Source organism: Sander lucioperca, chromosome 3 (assembly GCF_008315115.2).
Source record: "Sander lucioperca isolate FBNREF2018 chromosome 3, SLUC_FBN_1.2, whole genome shotgun sequence".
NCBI classification, from domain to species: domain Eukaryota; kingdom Metazoa; phylum Chordata; class Actinopteri; order Perciformes; family Percidae; genus Sander; species Sander lucioperca.
This window is the reverse complement of record NC_050175.1, coordinates 22,124,477-22,146,002: the sequence shown is the minus strand read 5'-3', so window position 1 is coordinate 22,146,002 and position 21,526 is coordinate 22,124,477. Positions and strand designations below refer to the sequence as shown.

Genomic DNA, 21,526 nt, shown 5'->3' with positions numbered 1-21,526 from the left:
GTAAAATCCAGTTGGCTGCGAACAATATGCAATTTCCCTGGAGCCTTAATGTCTGTCAAATATCTTTTAGATACAGGTGTTTTTTTGGCAATACCAAATCACAGGTTACGGTGCAGTGTACAAGTACCATTAATGCCCTATATACTTCACTGACTCCAATTCAAGTCTCTAAAGTACAACAACAAACTCTGGATATACTGTAGCTCAACAACAGCAGTGATAAAAGGTGGATAATAAATCAGTTAAGTAGCAAACATATTCAGTTATCCTCCTATTTTAAACAAAAGGCTTTGTATCTTACCTTCTCCAAGTGAGTGTGTTCCCTCTGAGAGGTGTGAGAGGAGTTTAAATTGGGTGGAAAAATTGCATACTTGTACTCCTTTGGTGGATTAATGGTTAACACCTTGAGATAAACATGCTTAATTTCCTTCCTGTAAAACCAATGGCCAGTGAGGTTCCATTCCACTGATACGATCACATGAATATTTATGAGGATGTAAATCTGCCTAAACAACATCTCCTTATTTTCTGTTGCATTCTGCTGAACACTTTGCTTTAGGAATAATGACAGAGATTTTTTGTTTGATTTTATATTTTATTGAAAAAGGAAATCAACGTAAACAAAGCATTTCCAAATAACGTCAAGATTCACAAGACTAACATAACTTATTGCTTTACTCATACATTCACAACCAGAATTCAATGTTATGGGAACAACATAGAAAAACAGACGTCTCCTCATTTCTTTGACTTGGCCGAAGCACGAACCTGCGTACCACGTTTCAAGTAAATATGACTCCAGATGACCAAGTATTGTGATCCTTTACCATGTTTTTTTCATGATAATGAGATGTATGTTGCATTCAGCGTCATTCATGTTATAGTATATACATCAATCCCCTCCAATAAAGGAGCACAACAATAACCCAACAGGAAGGTAATCTTTGCAACTCATTAGAAAAACAAGCCTCTGTGGATTTCTCTTACAAACTGATCATATTATGACAGCGACATATTTAAGGCAGACAAAAATAATAAAATAAAATAAATGTTTGCAAAGCTTCATGCAAGTTATCACCATTATCATGATATGACTTGAATAGTGTCATTTCTATTTCAATTAAGTCCTCTCTTTGCTTTTGGTTGGGGTCTAAAAAATAAAAAATATATTCCTGTACAGCTCTATTAGTCCTTTAGGGTTAGTGTTAAAACACACACAGCGTCTGGTCTTCAGAGGCCAAAGAAAAAAAATGTCTGTCTGTTCCTCAGAGAACTGTGAGGTCATGGCAGGACTTTGACTTCTGCCTAAAAGCCATCTTCTTGTTCTTGCGTGCAACCATGCGGCCCAGAAACCGCTTGGCCTTCTTGCCAATGCTCTCTCTACGCCTGCAGTTGGCCATGCGTCGCGCGTTCTCCTCCTTGCTGTCTTTCCTCAAGCGGATCTGTCGGACGATGCCCTCAAATAGGTCGTGCACATTGTGGTGAAGGGATGCAGACGTCTCGATGAACTTGCAGTCGAATACCACTGCACAGGCGCTTCCCTCTGAGATGAACATATGGACAAGGGAAATTAGTGATTTTAGTAAATGAAATGAAGGCTAAAAACTGAAAATGATAACCCTATAATGATAGTCGATTTCAAACTTTTGCTTTACGTTGCAGTAGTATTTGAAAGTAGGCCTGGCCTGAACCTGAGCAGTCAAGTAAGACAAGTACCCTGACCCCACCAAAGCCGGTCAAGCATGACCAGTACTATCAGATTTTAACATGAAAAGCCTCAAAGAAAAGCTTCTAAGCTTCAAATATAAATATAAAAATATTAGATTTTTTTTCTCCACAACTTAATAAATCACTTGCCCTGAGCTTAAAACTTATATTATCTTAACACATCATACATCTGTGGCACATTTTAGGTTCAAAAGTTAGTAAATCATACTGACTTACCATCTGCAGACACCTCTCTGGACCGCACCAGGTCACTCTTGTTGCCCACAAGGATTATAGGAATGTTCTCTGACTGCCTGGCCCGGCGCAGCTGAATACGCAGCTCTGACGCCTTCTCGAAGCTTGATTTGTCTGTCACTGAATACACGATGATGTAGGCGTCTCCCATCCGCATGCACTGTTCTTTTAGCCACTGGCTGTTATCCTTCAGGGAAGAAACAGATACCAAGTTTAGCATCATACATGACAGTCCCATCTTTTCCCATCTCAATATAAATGGGGCAAACATTGCATAAATAATATAGAACTCACCTGTTCCCAGATGTCATACAACACAATGGATGACTCCTCTTCATCCACCACGATAGATCTGTCATAAGTGTTTCCTGAGGAAGACAAATAGAAAAATATTATGTTACACCCTGACAGAGAGGAGCAAAGCATCTCTTATATTAACGTGAATGTCGTGTTTTTTTGCTGCTTTTCTTCATACAGATTTTTCTCTTTTTGTAGTCTACACATCGAAGAAGAAAGTTGATCACAGTCTGGCCATCACCGGCCTTATATATTTCCCTTCACATTAAGCTATTGGATGTATTTCTGACAGCTGCACTACTGAGGGCTGGGCTGATGCCTGCTGTAGATGGAAATATCAATAATCAATGCATATACACTCTTGCATGCAAAGATTAGTTTTTTTTTCTTCTAATCCATCCGACTGTCCTCATACATTATTCTGAATTAGAGAGCTTATAAAGCTCAATTTATGTATTTATATATTTTTTTAAGATTATGGATCACTTAATTAACCTTTGACAATCCTAATTATGACATGTATCTTCGTAGACACTATACATCTAAGGTGTTTTTGTGTATGAGTGTGTGTACAGGTCGCTATTGGTTGATGACTCATCCTCAGCATGACCATTTACCTGCTTCATCGCGATGGTCGCAATCGTGACCAGCATCATCAACTCCTCCAAAGACGCGAGCCAGGCTGGACTTGCCAACGCCGTGCTCCCCGAGGAGAACCACCTTGTACAGCTGGGACTCCGATTCGCTGCCGGTGGAGATCACGGAGTCGGAGGAGTCCGACGCGCAGCTGCCTCGGTGCTGCTCCTTCGGTGAGTAGGACGTGCAGCGCAGGAGGTTGGACAGCTCGTCGGTCTGCCCCGTCTGTGGCATCGTTGCGCGCAGGTCCCGGTCGTCCACGGGCATGCTTCTCCGGTGTAGATTTGGTAAATTCATGGGGAACGGCATGCTTCCTCTTCTCTTGTCCATGTTCCGCAATTTGTCATCCTTGTTCAAAGTCATTGTGCTTTCGGCGAGATTCTGTGGATAGATAGTGACATGCGTAAAGTTGTGCTCTTTAGCCTACGTGTAATCACATTTAAATAGACCTAGAGAAAACGAGATATATAGCCTAAGGATTATACCACACACGTGGATCATTGTATGAAATGTTGTAAAAGTAGCCTAAAACATCTATTAGGGTGAGTAGCCTATAACTAAGCAAACATGTAATCTTTTTTTTTTCTTCTTAAGTGTCTGAATCTGACCTGACCACATGTGTATTTATTCAACTCTACTCAACATAAAAACGCAAAATAAGCATACATCTTAAAATATCTAATCAGTATTAAATAAACTTACTCGGTGCTGGCAATTAAATCCAACGAAGGCAATCCAATAATCCTTGGTTTGAAGAGTTCTTGTAGCCGAAAAAGCGATTTCGTTTTGAGTCTGATCATGGTCGCTGCTGAGGATATTTATATATGACTGGGAGTGACGTCGGCATGGATTCGCCCCAGAAAATCACGTCTCCGTTTATTATAGTGGTGCGTAATGGTACCATCATACAGAGGAGGGGGTGTATGACTGGAAGAGCTGAGGAATCTCCCTTCCGCATCGCCAAATGGAGAGCTTACCTTTGAGGGGGCGGACAGAGATGAATCCTTGACGAGGGAAAGCCCACTTAAAGCAAGACTGATGTAAATATTTAATTTAGGAGAAACGTTTAGACAGTGGGAGTACATCTACATGATGCACGATGTTAATGTGTATTAGGGCGCAATGCATAGGCCAGATGAAGGCTTTAATGGAAATATGATCGCTTGTCTTGGTTAAATTGATTATCAGCTTCAGAGCGTCATGCTCACTGCAAGGTGGAGACCAATGCTAACATTACAATCATGGGAATTTCATTTTAATGTGAGGGGGCTGCACACATTATAAATGCATAGGGGTAAAACATGCTAAACATTTGGTATTGATTATGTCTGTGGCTGCCCACTTGAATTATTTTTGTGCATACATGCAGAAAATGAATAATTACATTTGACAGTGAAAATGCAATACACACGTGCATATCCTACACAGGTGCATTTAATTTATCAATCATCCATCTTTCCACCTGTGTGAAAAATGAAGGCTGCAGACACAAAACCATAATTCCTTGCGTTTAGTTGTAATTCTTCACAGCTGACAGGCCTGGCCTATACCAATATTGTTTAATTTGACTAGTTCAATAATGCAAAATACTTGCAGTTTAAAATATCAAGGCTGTGTAACACATTAATAGAGTCAAATCTCATTATACTGTCCTAGCTCAAATGACTTTAGTTCAGTTTATCTCTGCATTTGTTTTAATTGTTTAATCTTGCATTCAGCATTTTTTTTATATTTTTCATGACACACTATGAATGTCATTGTCCAGTTTATATCATAGACTCTGCATGGTGTGTTGGTGCCCCCTTGTGGCTTTAGGGTCTTACCTCGCAGTTGAACTTTTTAAAATCATTGAATGGGTGTGTCCAACATTATCATGTAGCCTATTTTCTGCTTTGTCCCTATGTGAGACATGTGAATAGATAAAACAATTAACCAATAAACACACAAATTATCGGGATATAGTATATATAGGCTATTTATTCTATTAATGTCTACAATTGTGCCTGGCCTACTTTTAATCTACTTACAACTGTTAATATTTGTCTCAGAAGCTGTCCTAGATTTTAAAAATGTTTTCTCCAATCTCACATCGATCACTTACTATTTCTGCAAATTTGGATCAAGAGCAAATTTGATTTCTTAGCCTTTAGAGATGCATTTTTGCTATATTATGTCTTGGACTTAATTTAATTTAATTAAAGTGCTCATATTATGCTCATTTTCAGGTTCATAATTGTATTTAGAGGTTGTATCAGAATAGGTTTATGTGGTTTAATTTTCAAAAAACAAAAAAAAAACTTTTTTTGTTGTACTGCACATTGCTGCAGCTCCTCTTTTCACCCTGTGTGTTGAGCTCTCTGTTTTAGCTACAGAGTGAGGCATCTCACTTCTGTTCCATCTTTGTTGGGAGTCGCACATGCACAGTAGCTAGGTAAGCACTGCTAGCTAATCAGAAGCAGAGTATGAGGGCGAGCCATGCTAGCAGCTAGGCGAGCATTATAACGTGTTATAAAGTGACAAAGTGTCACGAAAGTAAAGGCTGGACTACAATAGAGCTGTTTGGAGCAGTTTGTGAACAGTGTTTTGGAAGATGGTAAGTCCCTTTGGGGTGGACTTCTGGCTTTTTCACTTTGTAAACCTATACGTGAACAAAAAGATATATAACACAATAAAGGAAAGGGAAAAAGCCAAAAAGCATAATATGACCACTTTAAAATAAGACATGTATCCCATGGTTATCTCTGACTGTGTGTATTTGTATTTGATTTTATTCTGTATTTGGATAGCTTCCGTTCTTTGTGGGATCCACATTGATTCAGATCTGTACAGCAAATTTAAGGATTGTTTGGACATGTGCTGGTTCCTTAAAATATCTGAGGTAACAGCTTGTAGAAATACTTTTGTAAATATTACACACGGTATTTGAGGATTGTGACCACAATTCCAGGCAAACGATTTTGTCAAACATCACTTGATGTACCCACAGATCATAAATGTTTGTATTTAAAGGTACTTGCCAAGGTAACATGTGACCACATGAAAAACAGGTCTTAAGGGCATATTCAGTGTGGTTTTAGTCAAATCACTGCTAATGTGTGAAAAATGAGTGGTAGGCCTACATCCAGCACATCTACCTCGCATGAAATAACTTGGATGTGACAGCTAAAGCCTATCACAGCTAATAATATTCACATTCAGTTAGAGCAAATATGACTGCTTAAGCTGCTAAAAAATAGACTTAAAAGCTAAATGAAGTCACCACCTGTAAAATACAATGAAGTGAATACCGACCGGAGTTTTGAGGGCAATACTGATATTGATATTTGATATAAAGGTGACACTGTTTCTAAATGACCTGAAACCTAGTTTGGCTTTCAGGCCTACTGTAATTTCGACGACGCATACACTGATACCGCTATATCTGCGATAGGCTTACTGGCCGATATATCAGCCTTTCACATATCCTAGATAACATCCTAAGACTAAGCTAAAAGTCCTTAACATTTGGTCATTCAAAATAATTGTATATTCATATGTAATCAAATGTTCCCAAGTATTTACTGATCCTTTCTGCATGACAAATAGAACAACATTAACTTTGTAAAGCTTTCTGCTGGGACTTTGCCAAATGTGCTGATTCAACATTTGGGTCATTTTGGAGGCTGTTATTTCAAGTTATATGTATGCTGTACTGGCTGGCATGATGGGCTAATGGATGTTGACTGGCCCATGACGTCACAATGTACATGCGCACCAGCAACACTTTGTTTGTGTTGTCGTAGCAACCGGTAGCAACATGCTCGTTCATGAGCTCCTCTCTCGTGTCTCTTACAAGTGGCGAACTCATGAATTCGCCGTTTTATTGTCTAAAATATTCACTAACGTTAAACATTGTGTTTTCGTTGTTCCTGATCGTTTACATGCTTATCTAATTAAACGATGGATGTATTTAGACAACCAAGGAGATTTAATCATTATGTCGTGGTACTAGCTACTAGCTAGCGCTAGCTTTTAAGGATAGCCTGCAGTTTCGTGAACAGGGCTCATCCATGGCTTCATCCCTCATCCACGTTACAAGCTTTACAGCATACAGCCCTCGGATGTATCATAAGAGAGAACCAAGGCGATGTAATCACTAGCTATGTCTGTAGTAACGTTATGTAGGCATATAGCTAGCTAATTATGGTATTATCGTTCTCTTAATACATCCATGCTAGCTACCGCTAATAGCTTCATACATGACGTTACATCCACGTTACAGGCTTTACAGCATCTATACATCCCTCGGGTGTATCATAAGATAATACCATGGACGTATTAATAAAACACATGGTGAATTACAACCATTAGCTATATACATTATTACAGCTACAGGCAGGGGCGCCGCCAGGAATTTTGGGCCCCTGACAAAAAATGAAATTGGGCCCCCTCTGCGCGGCTGTTGTCACCACATCTCTAGGACCTAACTGTCCCATCAAAAGCTCTACCTAACTCTAATTAAAGGCTTGCAACTGTCTTGCTTCTTGTAGTTCAATACAGTTAATATTGTCTGTATCTTACATGCAGGCTCAGGTAAGCTACTCACTGTTTCCAACTGTCCAGCATCCAGTACAGACAGTAGGTTGTTGTTTTTTTTATTTTATTTCATAATGATCATTATGTGAGAAAATAATTGTTATTAATGTGTTTGAATTTCTGTCATTAATAAATATTTCATTTTCTTTTTTGTAATGGTAAAAAGAGCAAGCGAGACAGAGAAATCCCCACAGACTCCCTGCAATGATGCTAACTGGCATGTCATTAAACACAATGTTGCTCACCTTCTTCACTGGGACAGGGAGGGGCACAGTTAGGGGGAGACTGGGGTGCTGCTGACTCATCCATTGTTAAGTCTGCTAAAAGGGGCAGGGACAATGATTTAATATGAATATCTTGCTAAACGTTTCCCTGCACTGATTAAATAGTGAATAAATGTAGGCTAACACTAGTCTGTAGCTAGCTAGCTTATTTCACTATGGCCATTAAGCCAACAGGTTAATACCACTCACAGACTATAGGCTACCCACCTTTCTTGGTGAAAAACAGGGTTACAGTTTGACACCCTTTCCTTTGTCTTTCCTCTCACTCTTTTCTCTCTTTACTTTTTTGAAAACCAGATTTTGATTTAACGTTACTTGGTAACATTGTGGTCACTGTAGTTCTGGCGCATCTACTGACTGCAACTAAACACCGTCACTGAGGGGCTAAGGCAGGACCAAACCATTTCATGCAGATACAGGGGGGTGGTCGGTCAATATGGATGTTTACTTTTTGGTCAATGGGGATATTTAACTTTTACTGCCAAAAACAAGTAAAAACAAAGAGATCATTAATTTTATTATTATATTTGAAATATATATATACTGAATGATGATGGTTTAATAATTTTATATTAGTTTTTACCTTACCCCTGTCAGTCATGGGCCCTTGGAATTGTCCTAACTTTTGCCCCCTATATGGCGCCCCTGAATGTAATGTCTGTAATATAATGTCTGTAATGTCTGTAATGTAATGTCTGTAATGCAATGTCTGTAATGTCTGTAATGTAATGTCTGTAATGCAATGTCTGTAATGTCTGTAATGTAATGTCTGTAATGTAATGTCTGTAATTATAGACATTACAGACATTACATTACATATATTACATTACAGACATTACATTAAAGACATTACATTAAAGACATTACAGACATTACATTACAGACATTACAGACATTACATTAGAGACATTACAGACATTACATTAAATACATTACATTACAGACATTACATTAAAGACATTACAGACATTACATTACAGACATTACAATACAGACATTATATACATTACATTACAGACATTACATTCCAGACATTACATTTCAGACATTACATTACAGACATTACAGACAATACATTACAGACATTACATTACAGACATTACATTACAGACATTACAGACATTACATTACATACATTACATTACAGACATTACATTACAGACATTACAGACATTACATTACATACATTACAGACATTACATTACAGACATTACATTACATATATTGCAGATATTACAGACATTACATTACATACATTACATTACAGACATTACTAACAGTACATTATAGACATTACATTAAATACATTACATTACAGACATTACATTAAAGACATTACAGACATTACAATACAGACATTATAGACATTACATTAAATACATTACATTACAGACATTACATTAAAGACATTACAGACTTTACATTACATTTATATACTGAATTACATTAAGCACTACAGACAATATTATCACGAATGGTGATCTAACAGCTCATGTCTCATGCTGATACATGTTGATATTATAGCTATTTTTTGTATGTCCAGTGTCCACAATAGGAATGCTTGGGTTAGTGGTTAAATGGCTACGTGGTTAAATGTCTACTTTTTAATTTTACTAAGGTGGCTGAGCTCTCTTGATGCCAGACCTGGTCTCAATAAAATGATTTTGGACATGCTGGAAAGACGACATCAGGAAGATGAGATCAAGTATGGATGTGTCACTCTGATGCTGGATGCCATGTCCATCAAAAATCACATCCAGTATGATCCTCAGAGACAAACAATGTTTGGATATGTGGACATGGGGAATCAATTGAATGAGACGGACATGGCTTCTGAGGTTCTTGTGTTTATGGTGGTTGTGCTTCAAGGTTATTGGAAAGCGCCAATTGCGTATTATTTGACCAAGTCCCTCACACCACAATCACAGACAGTTTTAGTAGAGCATGCAGTAGAAGAGCTGCATCGTCGTCAGATAAGAGTGGTGTGCATGACAATGGATGGGCATGCATCCAATGTCAATATGTGCACTCAACTTGGTTGTGATCTAAAAGCAGACCCCTGTGAGCCCTTGAAGACCCATTTCTCACATCCAGTAACCCATGACAATGTTTTTATTATGATGCACGCTTGCCACATGCTGAAGCTGACACGCAATATGTTGCAGGTACATGCTCATTGTTGCCTACATTATTGCGCATATTTGCTCTGGTTGACTCTGTTCTGCTTTTTATACATTTTGATTGTATTTACATAATTGTGCAGAATATGGTGCTTTACATTTGACGTTTGCAGTGAAAAAAAAATCTGATTTTGCAGGCATACAGCCCAATCAGAAGCATAACTGGCAGTATCAATTGGAAGTACATAGTTCATCTGAACAATGTCCAAAAGAAAAGTGGACTACATGCTGCCAACAGAGTCACAGATAAGCATGTGAACTTTGCTAATCAGAAGTTGACGATATGTTTGTATGATGATTTATGTATTGAGTAGGGATGTCCCGATCAGGTTTTTTTGCCCTCGAGTCCGAGTCCGAGTCATTTGATTTTGAGTATCTACCGATACCGAGTCCCGATCCGATACTTCTATAATAATTCAACTTTATAATACCTCCAGACCGCAGACATACTCGCGCTTTCTGCTTCAAGCTGTTTCCGTGTTCTACTTTGCCGGCATTTAACCAATAGCGTCTCTGCAACAAAGTGATGTCATGCCGCACGCGTTGCTGTTTCTGTGTGGAGTCAAAAGGGTCTAACTCTGTGCCACCGCATAACTATAGATGTGTTAAAAAATAATGACAATATATATACATATATATCCGAGTCCTGATCGGGAGGTAATGTCCGATTCCGATCGAGTCTGAAACCACGTGATCGGGCCCGATTTCCAATCACGTGATCGGATCTGGACATCCCTAGTATTGAGGGCCGCAATAGTAATGGGCTTTAGGGCTTTATTGTGTTTTTATACTTTTTGATGATGTTTGTATCTTGTAGCGCTAATGTGCTCTTCATTTCTCCTTATAAACTCAATCAAGGTCTCCCTGGCTGCTCAGACTTTGAGTAGCTCTGTGGCAGTGGCGCTCCGCACGTTGCAGGAGGTGGGCTAAGCAGAGTTCAAAGATTGTGAGGCTACTTCAGAATTCACTGAGGTAATGCAGCTAGGGATTTGCATCATTGACCAAAATCATTTAAAACATTTGAGTGATTAATTGCTTTAACCCCTTTAACCCTTTAACACCCACCTCCCTTTGTGGTTGCTCTTAACCAACCCCAAAACGAGGGTGGTTGTTAAAATGTGAATGCCACCAGGATTAACCCTTTATCTTTTTCTTTTCTTTTTTTCAGTTTGGGCATTGGGAACAATTAAATAATTATGACCATCCTCAAATTCAACAATATGCAAGAACTTGGATAAAACTGTTTATACCTACCTCATACTTACCTCAGAAGCACCCTTATTGTCACATCTCAGATTTACAGGAAAGCAGTGCAGCAATTTAATTTTAAAAAGCATAGCCACAGAGGAAATGGAGAGAAATCAAACTATGCCTCTTGTTTGAGTTTACTATCTGATACCTGTTGACACTCAGTTATAGTGATGATTTCAGTGCTTCCAGTTAATTTAGATATTTGTTTATAGGTAACAGACAGGCTGTTTGACATCTTGAACAGTCGCAATCCCAGAGCCAGAGGGTTCAAAGCCCCCCTTGGTTCTAGGAATTGGACAAGCACCAGGGAGTTCTTGTCAAAAGCCAGGGGGTACTTGCTCACTTTGAAGATGGAAGATGGCAAACTCCTTTACTGAACAAAGAGGTCTTTTAAAATAGTGACTGTTCTATTAGTGATGCACTGACACCATTTGTAGTCGCCAATACCCAGTACAAATTCTTTATTATAATGAAATTATCATAATGAGACTGCTGATTTAGAAAATATGGGTTTATTTTATTCTTCGTTAGATGTATACAAGTAGTCAATTTACAAATCATTAAATTATCTAAGGTAAAACTCTACCGGTTTCAGTGCATCCCTCAAGTCCATGATATAAGTTCATGAGCTGCTCTGTTCTCTTGTTTATCTATCTTCTGCATCGAGTTCAGATGCTCTGTCCTCCTGTCTGCATCAAGTTCATAAGATGCTCTTTTCTGTCTGCGTCAAGTTCATAAAGTGGTATGTATTATTAATATGATACTATCTTGCTCCAATGTGTTTGCTGTCTGCAAATTTGTTTCTGTTCCAATACTCTTGTATTCAGTTTTCTCTCCCCAGATGCCGGTGTCAAAATGGTATGTATTGGATGGTCTGCATGTTATGTTGTGAATTGATTCAAGAAGGTTTAGTGCACTAAAAGTAATTTTAAGGATCCTAAACCTCACACTGATTATACTTTTAAGGTCAGGGATGCAAACTAGTCAGCTTTACCCCCCCCCCAATGTGACAATGAAGTGAATTGTGTGAAATCTCTGATTTGTGTCTGGCCTGGCTCTGTGAGCATTCACTATTTTCACCCTATACTGTTAGTTTGCATCCCTGCTTTCTTGTGTCCTGTTTTGGCAGGATCATCATAGTAATACAGTATTTGCTTTTGAAGGTTCCTCTCTGTCCTGGGCTTCATCATGAACATTGACACGTTGATGTCGATGGTTCCTGTGCTGCTTGAAGGACAGCGATATGTCCTGACCTACAGGTTCAGCCAGGACCACTTGGAGTTTCTCTTCAACTCCATCAGAGCATCTGGTAGGGTTCATAATTTATATTTATCAGCCGCAACACTAAGTGACACAAAGTGTTAGCAAATGTTTGTATTGTTTTCAGTTTGTCGGTCCATATATTTTGTATGTATGTAAGACATACACAGTACCTGGAAGTGTCACAAACCATTTTGAGTATTTAGAAAAATGCCTGTGTGTTTGACTATCTGTTTGCAGAATTTATCACCACTGATAAAGTCTGAATTGTATGATAATGTCATTCAACTTAATTTATGTGGAAAGATCATTCAGGGGTGACTAGTTCTAATTTGTCTTTTTTTTTAAGCATAAAACATTTTAAAGCATGTATTGAAGATCTGTGTACTATACTCGTATATCTTGTGTTTTTTTTAAGGTGGCTGGAATAACAACCCTAATGCCAGCCAGTTCAAGTACATCTTTAGAAAGCTGATGGCCCGGTGTGGGGTTGTTAAACCATGCAGAGGCAATGTGACGGCACAGGATGACACAGAGTCCCTACCAGCTGTCATCGACACCCCTACAAGCCTGTCAGCTGTAGATATGTCCTCTGCAGCAGGAGGAGAAGATCTTCCATCCCTGTTTGCTGACATTCCTGCCCTAGTACATGACCACAGCTACCTTCCCGTCCGCTTCGATGGTCTTGTGGACAACGCTCTCGTGTACATTTCAGGTAAAGGCTGACTGAAAGTCGATTTTGCCTATAACCGATAGTGCCAATAGTCAAAATCTGGGGGAAAACAATCTCATGATAGTCCAAAAAGAGAAATGTCCCCTTAATTTCCCCATGCTTATTAATTATTATTATTATAAGTTATGATATTATTATACTAACTCAAATTTCAGGATTTGTTGTGCGATGGGCTCTGAAGAAGCTGTCCTGTGATGTCTGCCGTGCCAGCCTGGTGACAGATGCTGCATCTGCCATCAAGGACCAGAGCTACCACCTGCTGACTTTAAAAAACAATGGAGGTCTGGTGATTCCATCAGAAGGCACAGTGAGCGTTGTCAGGGCAGTAGAGTGGGTCATTCGTCAGTCATCAGCAAGTACCAGACGATCACAGCCCATCAAACTGCTAGAGGTCGTGTACATTGTACGGAAGAGGATAGGGTCAGAGGATGTGTTTGTGCTCGGGGAGCACATCGGCGAAACGCAGTATGGCATAGACAGCCACCACCATACGCTGTTAACATTGGTTGTGTCCCTGCTTTTTAAGCTAAGGCTGCACCACATCGCTAAAATAACTAACCTTAGCTTACAGAGCAACAACATGCGACAGAAGCTCAATAAAACCGTCCTTTGCAAAGGGCATTAGCCCAAGCTATGTTTTTTGGGTCAATTTTCTGATGTTAAACTGTTAAAAAAAACGAAATTCTTGTTCTTGGCCCCAAAAACCTTAGAGATTCACTGTCTAAAGATATAGTTACTCTAGATGGCATTACCTTGGCCTCTAGCACCACTGTCAGGAGTCTTGGAGTTATCTTTGATCAGGATTTGTCATTTAATTCCTACATAAAGCAGACCTCTAGGACTGCCTTCTTTCATGTACGTAATATTACAAAAATTAGACACCTGTCACAGACAGATGAAAAACTAATCCATGCATTTGTTACTTCAAGGCTGGATTACTGCAACTCTTTATTATCAGGCTGCCCCAATAAGTCCATTAAAACGCTCCAATTAATTCAGAACGCTGCAGCACGAGTACTGACAGGAACTAGAAAAATAGACCATATATCTCCTGTACTAGCTTCTCTACATTGGCTCCCTGTAAAATTTAGAATAGAATTTAAAATTCTCCTCCTCACCTATAAAGTTCTTCAAGGTCAGGCCCCTTCATATCTTAAAGAGCTCATAGTACCTTATTACCCCTCTAGAACACTACGTTCTCTGAATGCAGGGCTACTTGTGGTTCCTATAGTCTCTAAAAGTAGAACAGGAGCCAGAGCCTTCAGCTACCAAGCTCCTCTCCTGTGGAACCAGCTTCCAGTTGTGGTTCGGGAGGCAGACACCCTCTCCACATTCAAGAGTAGGCTTAAGACGTTCCTCTTTGATAAAGCTTATAGTTAGGGTTGGATCAGGTGAGTCCTGAACCATCCTTAGTTATGCTGCTATAGACCTAGACTATCGGGGGATTTCCCATGGTGCACTGAGCTCCTCTCTTCCTCTCTCTCTCTGCACACATTCATGTCCCATTAATGCATGTTACTAACTTCACTTCTTCCCCAGAGTTCTTGTGCTTTCTCGTCTCGCAGGTTCTCATCGATCCTAGTGGAGCCTCCTGCCATGGTCCTGCTTGACTGCCATTGCCAATACTGTTGTTGCCGTGCACCTGTCTGTCTCTCTCTCTCACCCCAACTGGTCGAGTCAGACGACCACCCACCTAGAGCCGAAGGATCTGTCCTAGGTTTCTGCCTTTTAACAGGCAGTTTTTCCTTGCCCTTGTCGCCAAGTACTTGCTCATGGTGGCACTGTTGGGTCTCTGTAAATAATGTTATAAGGAGTTTGGTCTAGACCTGCTTTATTTGAAAAGTGTCCTGAGATAACTTTTGTTATGAATTGGCGCTATACAAATAAAATTGAATTGAATTGAATTGAATTTTTTATCTCTATCCTCCATGTGTATACCTCCACAGTAGTGTAGTTCTCTCTACAGGGTAGGGATTTCAACATGCAACATTTCTTTATGTTATATTTGTAAAGGGAAATCTTGTACCTATTTTTTTATTGCAAATAAATGTCACTTTTATAATAGTTTAAACTTGTTTAAAATAAACATGTAATAATTCAAATTATTTTATTATATTAGTAATATTCATATTATAAAAGTATATATATAATATATATATATATATAATATATATATACATATATTTATACATATATATGTATAAATACCTTGTATGAATGCATATATTCATTGCACCTATCTGTTTTGTTTAATGTTATTTTCATATGGAAGTTCATGGTTATAATTATTCATAAGTATGCATTGTCATAACTACATCTCTGACGTTTATAACAAACCAAACCGTTTGAAAATCGGTATAAAATTGAGCAAGTTATGGTTATTTAAAAAGTACATGCACCATTAAAACACAATGTTACGAGTGAGCGAGCTGACTGTGGCAAGATGGCCGCCAGGTGCGGACGTCGACCTCCATTGGCCAGCAGCGCGGACGAGAAGCCTTTATTATGTATATCCTATATCTATGGCTTGGATGGGCTCCTCGCATCAGGAAACCGGAAATCAACCCTCTAACGTGATATCGCGCATGCGCATGTTTCTCGTGTCTTCGACCTCTACTACAAACCGGTGAGAGCTAACCTCCCCTGTCACGACCTGTGTGAGTTAAACATTTAATTGAGACTCTTCTGTGTATGTCGGTAATTTTTGTAGCTCTATTATCCAACGCCCTGCTCAGCTCTTCTAATTGTACAACTAGCTTGTTTTTTAGCGACACTGTTCGGTTTGCAGCTAATCTTGACCTTAACGTTACTTCTGCGTTCACGTAACGTTAACTTTACACACTTTGTACTTTCTCATTTAACTTAGCAGTTACAGAGTCAACCAACTGAATCTGCGCATTGCCATTTTATGTACCGCTTTCTGCAGATCCTGAATCAACGCCAGCTCCTTTGATTGACCTGACCACTTTGTCCCATCGTGATGTACGCCTGTGCTAAGTTCGTCTCCACGCCCTCTTTGGTGAGTAACTGTTTGCTTGAATGAATGGAGATAACATGTATTTTGGCAGTGTGCTTAATCATGGTCGTGTGTAAAAAGCTGTCATTCCGTGTTCAGGGCTAACAACCAGCAGTTTAGCTCGCTAACACTAGCTAGCACTCAGCCATGTAGCCGTCTTTGACCATCTGCTAAAGTCAGCTAGTGTTCACAACTGCAAGGACGTCCTTGTTTCGAACCTTGTCAAGTCAAAGCTCAGCCTGTCCATTGTATCCCCCGTGTGAAACAGTTTATCCCCATTTTGAAGCTAATATGAATTCGTATTATCCACATTTAAAAGTATATAATGCAGTTAATTGAGAAGCTGAGCTGTTAGCAGAATACTATAATGGGTCACTGTTGGATTCTAGCTATAATTTAACGTTACTAACAATACTACGTGGTGGAAAGTAACTAAGTAGGCCTACTATTACTCAAGTACTGTACTTAAGTACATGTCTGGGGTACTTGGAGTATTTCCATTTTATGCTACTATGTTACTTTTCCACTTCACTACATTTGTTTAAGAGCTATAGTTTTCAAATCGATAACATACAAAACTTATTAGTTAAAAAATGGATCCACTGTTGCAGATTAAACTACTAAAGTAGTTAAAAGTATCTCCACCTTGACCAACAACAACACTAAAGTACTGCTTACATATAATATCAATACTAATGATTCAATAATATCATGATAGTATAACACTGCCAGTAGCCTCTCTGCAGTATGAGTACTTTTACTTAAGTGACAATTTGAATGCAGGACTTTTACTTGTAATGGAGTATTTCTATACTGTGGTATTGCTAATTTTACTTAAGTAAACTTATTTGAATACTTCTTCCACCTTGGACCATATTTACTACATGCTGAATGTCACTGTAGATAAATCCACATTCTTTTAATGCTGTTGTGAGCAGAGTAGAATTTTATTATATTGTATTGTTAGCAAATTGTAAACTATACAGACGTATGTCAATATAATGTGTTGGTGGAGCATCTTATGAGAGCACAACTGTCTCAACTAAATGTTTTTTCTTTTTTTCTTGATACAGGTCCGTGCTGGATCTCGGGCACTGTATAGACCACTCTCAGCAGCAGTAGTCTCAGATGCCAGGAAAGCAGAGGTAGGCAGCTATCTGTACTGGGAATTATAACGGATTTATTGACTTTAAGTGCTCACAGAGGAGGGGCACTCTGAAGCTATCAAAGCTCCATTAATCTGCTTTACCATTCCCATTCCATGGTTTCTCACATACAAAGTGAGTGACTAGACAAATAAAAAAAAAACATACATTTTAATGCAGGATAATTTACAGTATAAAAGTAAGTATTTGTGAAACTTTGTAATGTACATTTTAAAATTGGGATTTGATTTATATTCTTTTTATCTTACCCAAAATGCAGTAGTCAAGACGCATGCCCAAAGCTGCATATTATAACATTGTTTAATGTAGCTACCCAACAAAGTTACATTTTACGCAGGCAGGTTTTCATGTCTCCAACAAGTACAAGAGACCTGTGAGGTGTTGGGATAGAATTAGAAGTTACGTTAAAGGAGTGATTATATGGGGTATTTCACACTGTTCCTTAAGGTCTCCTAATAGGGTATGTAACATTGGTTGGGCTGAGAATGCTATTTTATTAGGCCCTTAACTACCCTGTGAATATGGCTTTTGGCTATTTGGACCAAGAGCTTTTCTTCCAAATATGGTATGCTCATGAATATTTAGATGAGCTGCGCGCTGATTGGTTTGAGCGAACCCCATAGAAACACATTGGAGACGAGAGAGCAGGTCTCATATTTCAGACACTGCAAAGTTATACATTGTTTGTCGGGCTATTTTGTTATTAAATTCACTTCTGAGACTTTTTTAAATGAGAAATCAACTATATAAAGCTCAAATATGGGCCGTTTTACGAAAATTGATGGCTAATTGCAAATTTGGTAAGACGTGTCGGACTTTAGCTAGGAGCTCCACACAGTCTGACGAGAAAGCGGCAACCTCCATGCAGTGAAAGTCACCGTTTCTCGGTTACTGGACTACTGGGGCTCGGGGGGCAGCTGGCTGGCTGCCAGCTGCCGGCATAACTAGTGTAGCTATATTTACAGTTTGAATTTCATCACGCCACTTGTATAACATCGACCCCAAAGTCTTATAAAGCTAACAGTGGTGTCCGATTTCAATTTAATGCATTTTTGTGAACATTAGGGGTTTCGTTAGCTGCTACTGTCCCTTCAATCCTATGGGTAAAGATCGCGGCTAGCTGCAGGCCCTGGAGCTCTATCAGGGCCTCGGCATTTTGTAGTCCAGTAAAACAGAAACGGTGACTTTGCGTGGGTATGGAGCGCCGCGGGCTTCCCTTCGTGACGGAGATCCAGCTAGCTCACAGCGAGCCGGAGTCTATGAAGTAGGACACGCCGGGCGGCGAGGCAGCACCGGCCGTTGTCACGTAGCCTGCTGAGCTCCTGCTGAACTGCGACACACAGTCGGACAAAATTTGCAATTAGCCATCAATTTTCGTAAAACGGCCCATATTTGACCTCTACATAGTTGATTTCTCGCATAAAAGTCTCAGAAGTGAATTTAGTGGTAAAATAGCAGATTAACAATGCATACAATTTCTGAGATCTGCGCGACCTATTGAGAAGACTAAGCTGACCTCAGATCAGTGGTGTAGCCTATGTAAATGTTTAGGCGTGACAAAGATTGAGACTAGAGCCAAATGAGGAGGAGCCGCCGAGTTGACGTGAACTCGGCGGCTCGTTGAGATTTGCCCGTTTTTCAGAGGCAGTTTCAAATTGTGAGATTTGCAGAGGAAAGAGGTGTCAATGGGATTTTGAGGTTCTATGTATGTCCTAGTTACCCACTAAATTGTCATTATTCAACTTTGACAAGGTAAAATCGGTTTTGCATTCAATCACCCCTTTAAGCATTTCAAGATAAATGCATAGAGCAGATCCAACCTGCACGTTTGAAGGTAAAACCTCAGCAGCTAATGAGGTAACAAAAGTGCCTTGACATTGAGCAGCAACACTTGCAAACCCCTGTTGATATTTTATTTTGTGCAAAGATGTGCCAAGAAAAAGTCTTCTTTCTACATCTACAAACTGTTTTAGTGCAGCTTTTTAATCCTGTACAGTTTTGTTTTGTACTAACCTCACTCCTTTTTTTTTTTCAGACGGCTTCACTTCTGGCACCACATAGCATTGTAGCCTCCCAGCAGCAGGTGGCTCTGCGGGGGTTCCAGACTAGTGCTGTGAGCCGGGACATCGACACTGCTGCAAAGTTCATTGGCGCAGGAGCTGCCACTGTGGGAGTGGCTGGATCTGGAGCTGGAATTGGAACAGTGTTCGGTAGTCTTATTATCGGATATGCCAGGTAAATTTAACACATCTCCACCAAGGGGGGAATATCGCATGTTTCTATTAGCACGGTCGTGAAAACCTATCAATTAATTTTTTTTATTTTATTAGTTGGACAGATAAGGTTTTGGTCAAAGAACAATTAATTAGTAGTGATGGTGAGATGAAGCGTTGAAGCAAAGGCTTAGAAATAACGAAGACAAAAAAATAAATTTTCACATAATCCATTTATATCAATGAAGTGTGTATCTTCTGCTGGTATATAATGATTGTATAACATAACTGTATAATAACATAATTGCCTTGAGAGGAATGTGGGTATCAAATGTGTGTATATCAAATATTTGGACATAATATAATAATGGCAGGAGGGGATATATTAGTATTCTAAAACTGGAAAGTGGCAATGGTTTAATCGGGCAGAGGGCAGTGAATTTGGATAACTTCTGGGATTTCTCGGCACGCTCCGAAACCTCGGCACAGAAATTAACATCAGCATTAATTAGTGATTCTTCATATCTGGGATTTCCGCCATTAGATTTTTATTTTTTATTTTTTTTTATAGTGAAAGCAATAACTATGAAACTAACAGAGGCATAGCCTACTTGATTCCAAATGTTTACATGGTCAAGAAATTATTTTCATTTAATTGAAAAGAATGTTGACTTTGAGTGTCAAATTTTTTTTTTCCAGGGTTATTGATATAATTATTTTGTCACATGTACTAAGTCCTTCATGGGGAATCTTGGAAGCCACTGGGGTTGTCTGATCACTGAAATGTCTGACAGTTGTACTTTTAACACTTTGTTGGTACCTCCAATTTGTCTCAGTTGCCCCTCTCTTTCTCAACAGGAACCCCTCTCTGAAGCAGCAGCTGTTCTCTTACGCCATCTTGGGCTTCGCTCTGTCTGAAGCTATGGGTCTTTTCTGTCTGATGGTTGCATTCCTTATTCTGTTTGCCATGTAAACCAGTTAGGCATTTGCTGTGGGATACATCACAGTTTTAATGAGAATTAGCCGTTTGAGATGCCCTTGAATGCGATGATGTCAGCTTTATTGTGTTGCCCATTCCTGTTCATTGGTGTATCTTAAGATTGTGAACCCACTAATGTAAGAAACTCTGGCAAGCCCAATTCATTTTAAATGATGGTTTTGCCATTATATTGTATATTTAATCAAATGTTTTTGTTAAACATGCAACCAACAGAAGTAAAATGTTTAATTCATCATGTGTTTGTATATTTGTAAATGGTAGTGGGGGTTATTTTTGTAAGGCGCTTTTCCATTACATGGTACCTGCTCGACTCGCTTCGACTCTACTCGCCTTTTTTGGTTTTCCATTACGAAAAAAAGTACCTGGTACCTGCTAACAGGTACTTTTTTTAGTATCTCCTCAGTCGAGGTTCCAAGCGAGCTGAGGCGAGCCGAAAAGGTGACGTGAAAGCGACAGACGGGGGTGTCCTTAACAAACCCGCTATTTTTAAATAGTTTAGCCAGCTGTGTTTTTTTTTTTTTGCTGCCTCCCAGCTTCTTCTGAAATAAAATGTGTCTTCTGGCAACAACACACACCTTCGACGTTCTGTGTGTGTCGCGTTAGGTCACTGCAGTTTACTACGCCGCCGCTTGTTTTACAGTTCTGCGGAGGCTCCGGCAGAGCTTTCGCCGTATCCTACGTACACACACACGCTGGCTCGACGCACACACCAGCTGACAAATGTATACATCAGGCCACATATTACATAGGCTACGGCGAAAGCTCTGCATGGAGCCTCCACAGAACTGTAAAACAAGCTCAAGTGGCCTGATGTTTATACTTGTGCGCTGGTGTGTGCGTCGAGCCGGCAAGACGACCAGCCACGCTGAGGCGGTACTAAAATCTGCAATGGAAAACGGACGCACAGTGTGTCGAGGCGAGTAGAGTCAAGGCGAGTCGAGCAGGTACCATGT

At 39.5% G+C, this 21,526-nt stretch overlaps 3 protein-coding genes and 1 long non-coding RNA gene across 5 annotated transcripts in view; 1 reads left to right on the top strand and 3 right to left on the bottom strand.

Annotated features, from left to right (window-relative positions):
• The window catches only part of cdh16 (cadherin 16, KSP-cadherin), a 33,016-nt gene extending 32,297 nt beyond the window's left edge, over positions 1–719 (bottom strand). The window contains exon 1 of the mRNA XM_031324370.2: positions 302–719. Coding sequence (XP_031180230.1) covers positions 302–517 — 216 coding nt within the window. The 5' untranslated portion in view covers positions 518–719. The remainder of the gene's footprint in view (positions 1–301) is intronic.
• Positions 720–839: 120 nt separating this feature from the next.
• Positions 840–3,804, bottom strand: rrad (Ras-related associated with diabetes). The gene is made up of 5 exons (XM_031324371.2): positions 3,598–3,804; positions 2,877–3,276; positions 2,257–2,330; positions 1,945–2,149; positions 840–1,543 (listed from the first exon to the last, which is right to left on the bottom strand). The coding sequence occupies exons 2-5, from the start codon at positions 3,256–3,258 to the stop codon at positions 1,266–1,268; spliced, it is 939 nt and encodes a 312-aa protein (XP_031180231.1). The 5' UTR covers positions 3,259–3,276; positions 3,598–3,804; the 3' UTR covers positions 840–1,265.
• An 11,900-nt stretch (positions 3,805–15,704) lies between these two features.
• Positions 15,705–20,806, top strand: LOC116034018 (ATP synthase F(0) complex subunit C3, mitochondrial-like). Of its 2 annotated transcripts, none has more exons than XM_031276588.2 (5): positions 15,705–15,804; positions 16,105–16,197; positions 17,268–17,339; positions 19,396–19,595; positions 20,432–20,806. In XM_031276588.2, exons 2-5 carry the CDS (start codon positions 16,159–16,161, stop codon positions 20,544–20,546), a joined length of 426 nt encoding a protein of 141 aa, XP_031132448.1. In that variant the 5' UTR covers positions 15,705–15,804; positions 16,105–16,158; the 3' UTR covers positions 20,547–20,806. The 2 variants fall into 2 exon arrangements, with proteins under 2 accessions (XP_031132448.1, XP_031132447.1); XM_031276587.2 differs by having other exon boundaries at positions 15,721–15,835.
• On the bottom strand, positions 17,333–19,460 carry LOC118494714. The gene is made up of 3 exons (XR_004896873.1): positions 19,374–19,460; positions 17,609–17,641; positions 17,333–17,482 (listed from the first exon to the last, which is right to left on the bottom strand). It is a non-coding gene; the product is annotated as an uncharacterized LOC118494714 (long non-coding RNA).
• Positions 20,807–21,526: the final 720 nt, after the last annotated feature.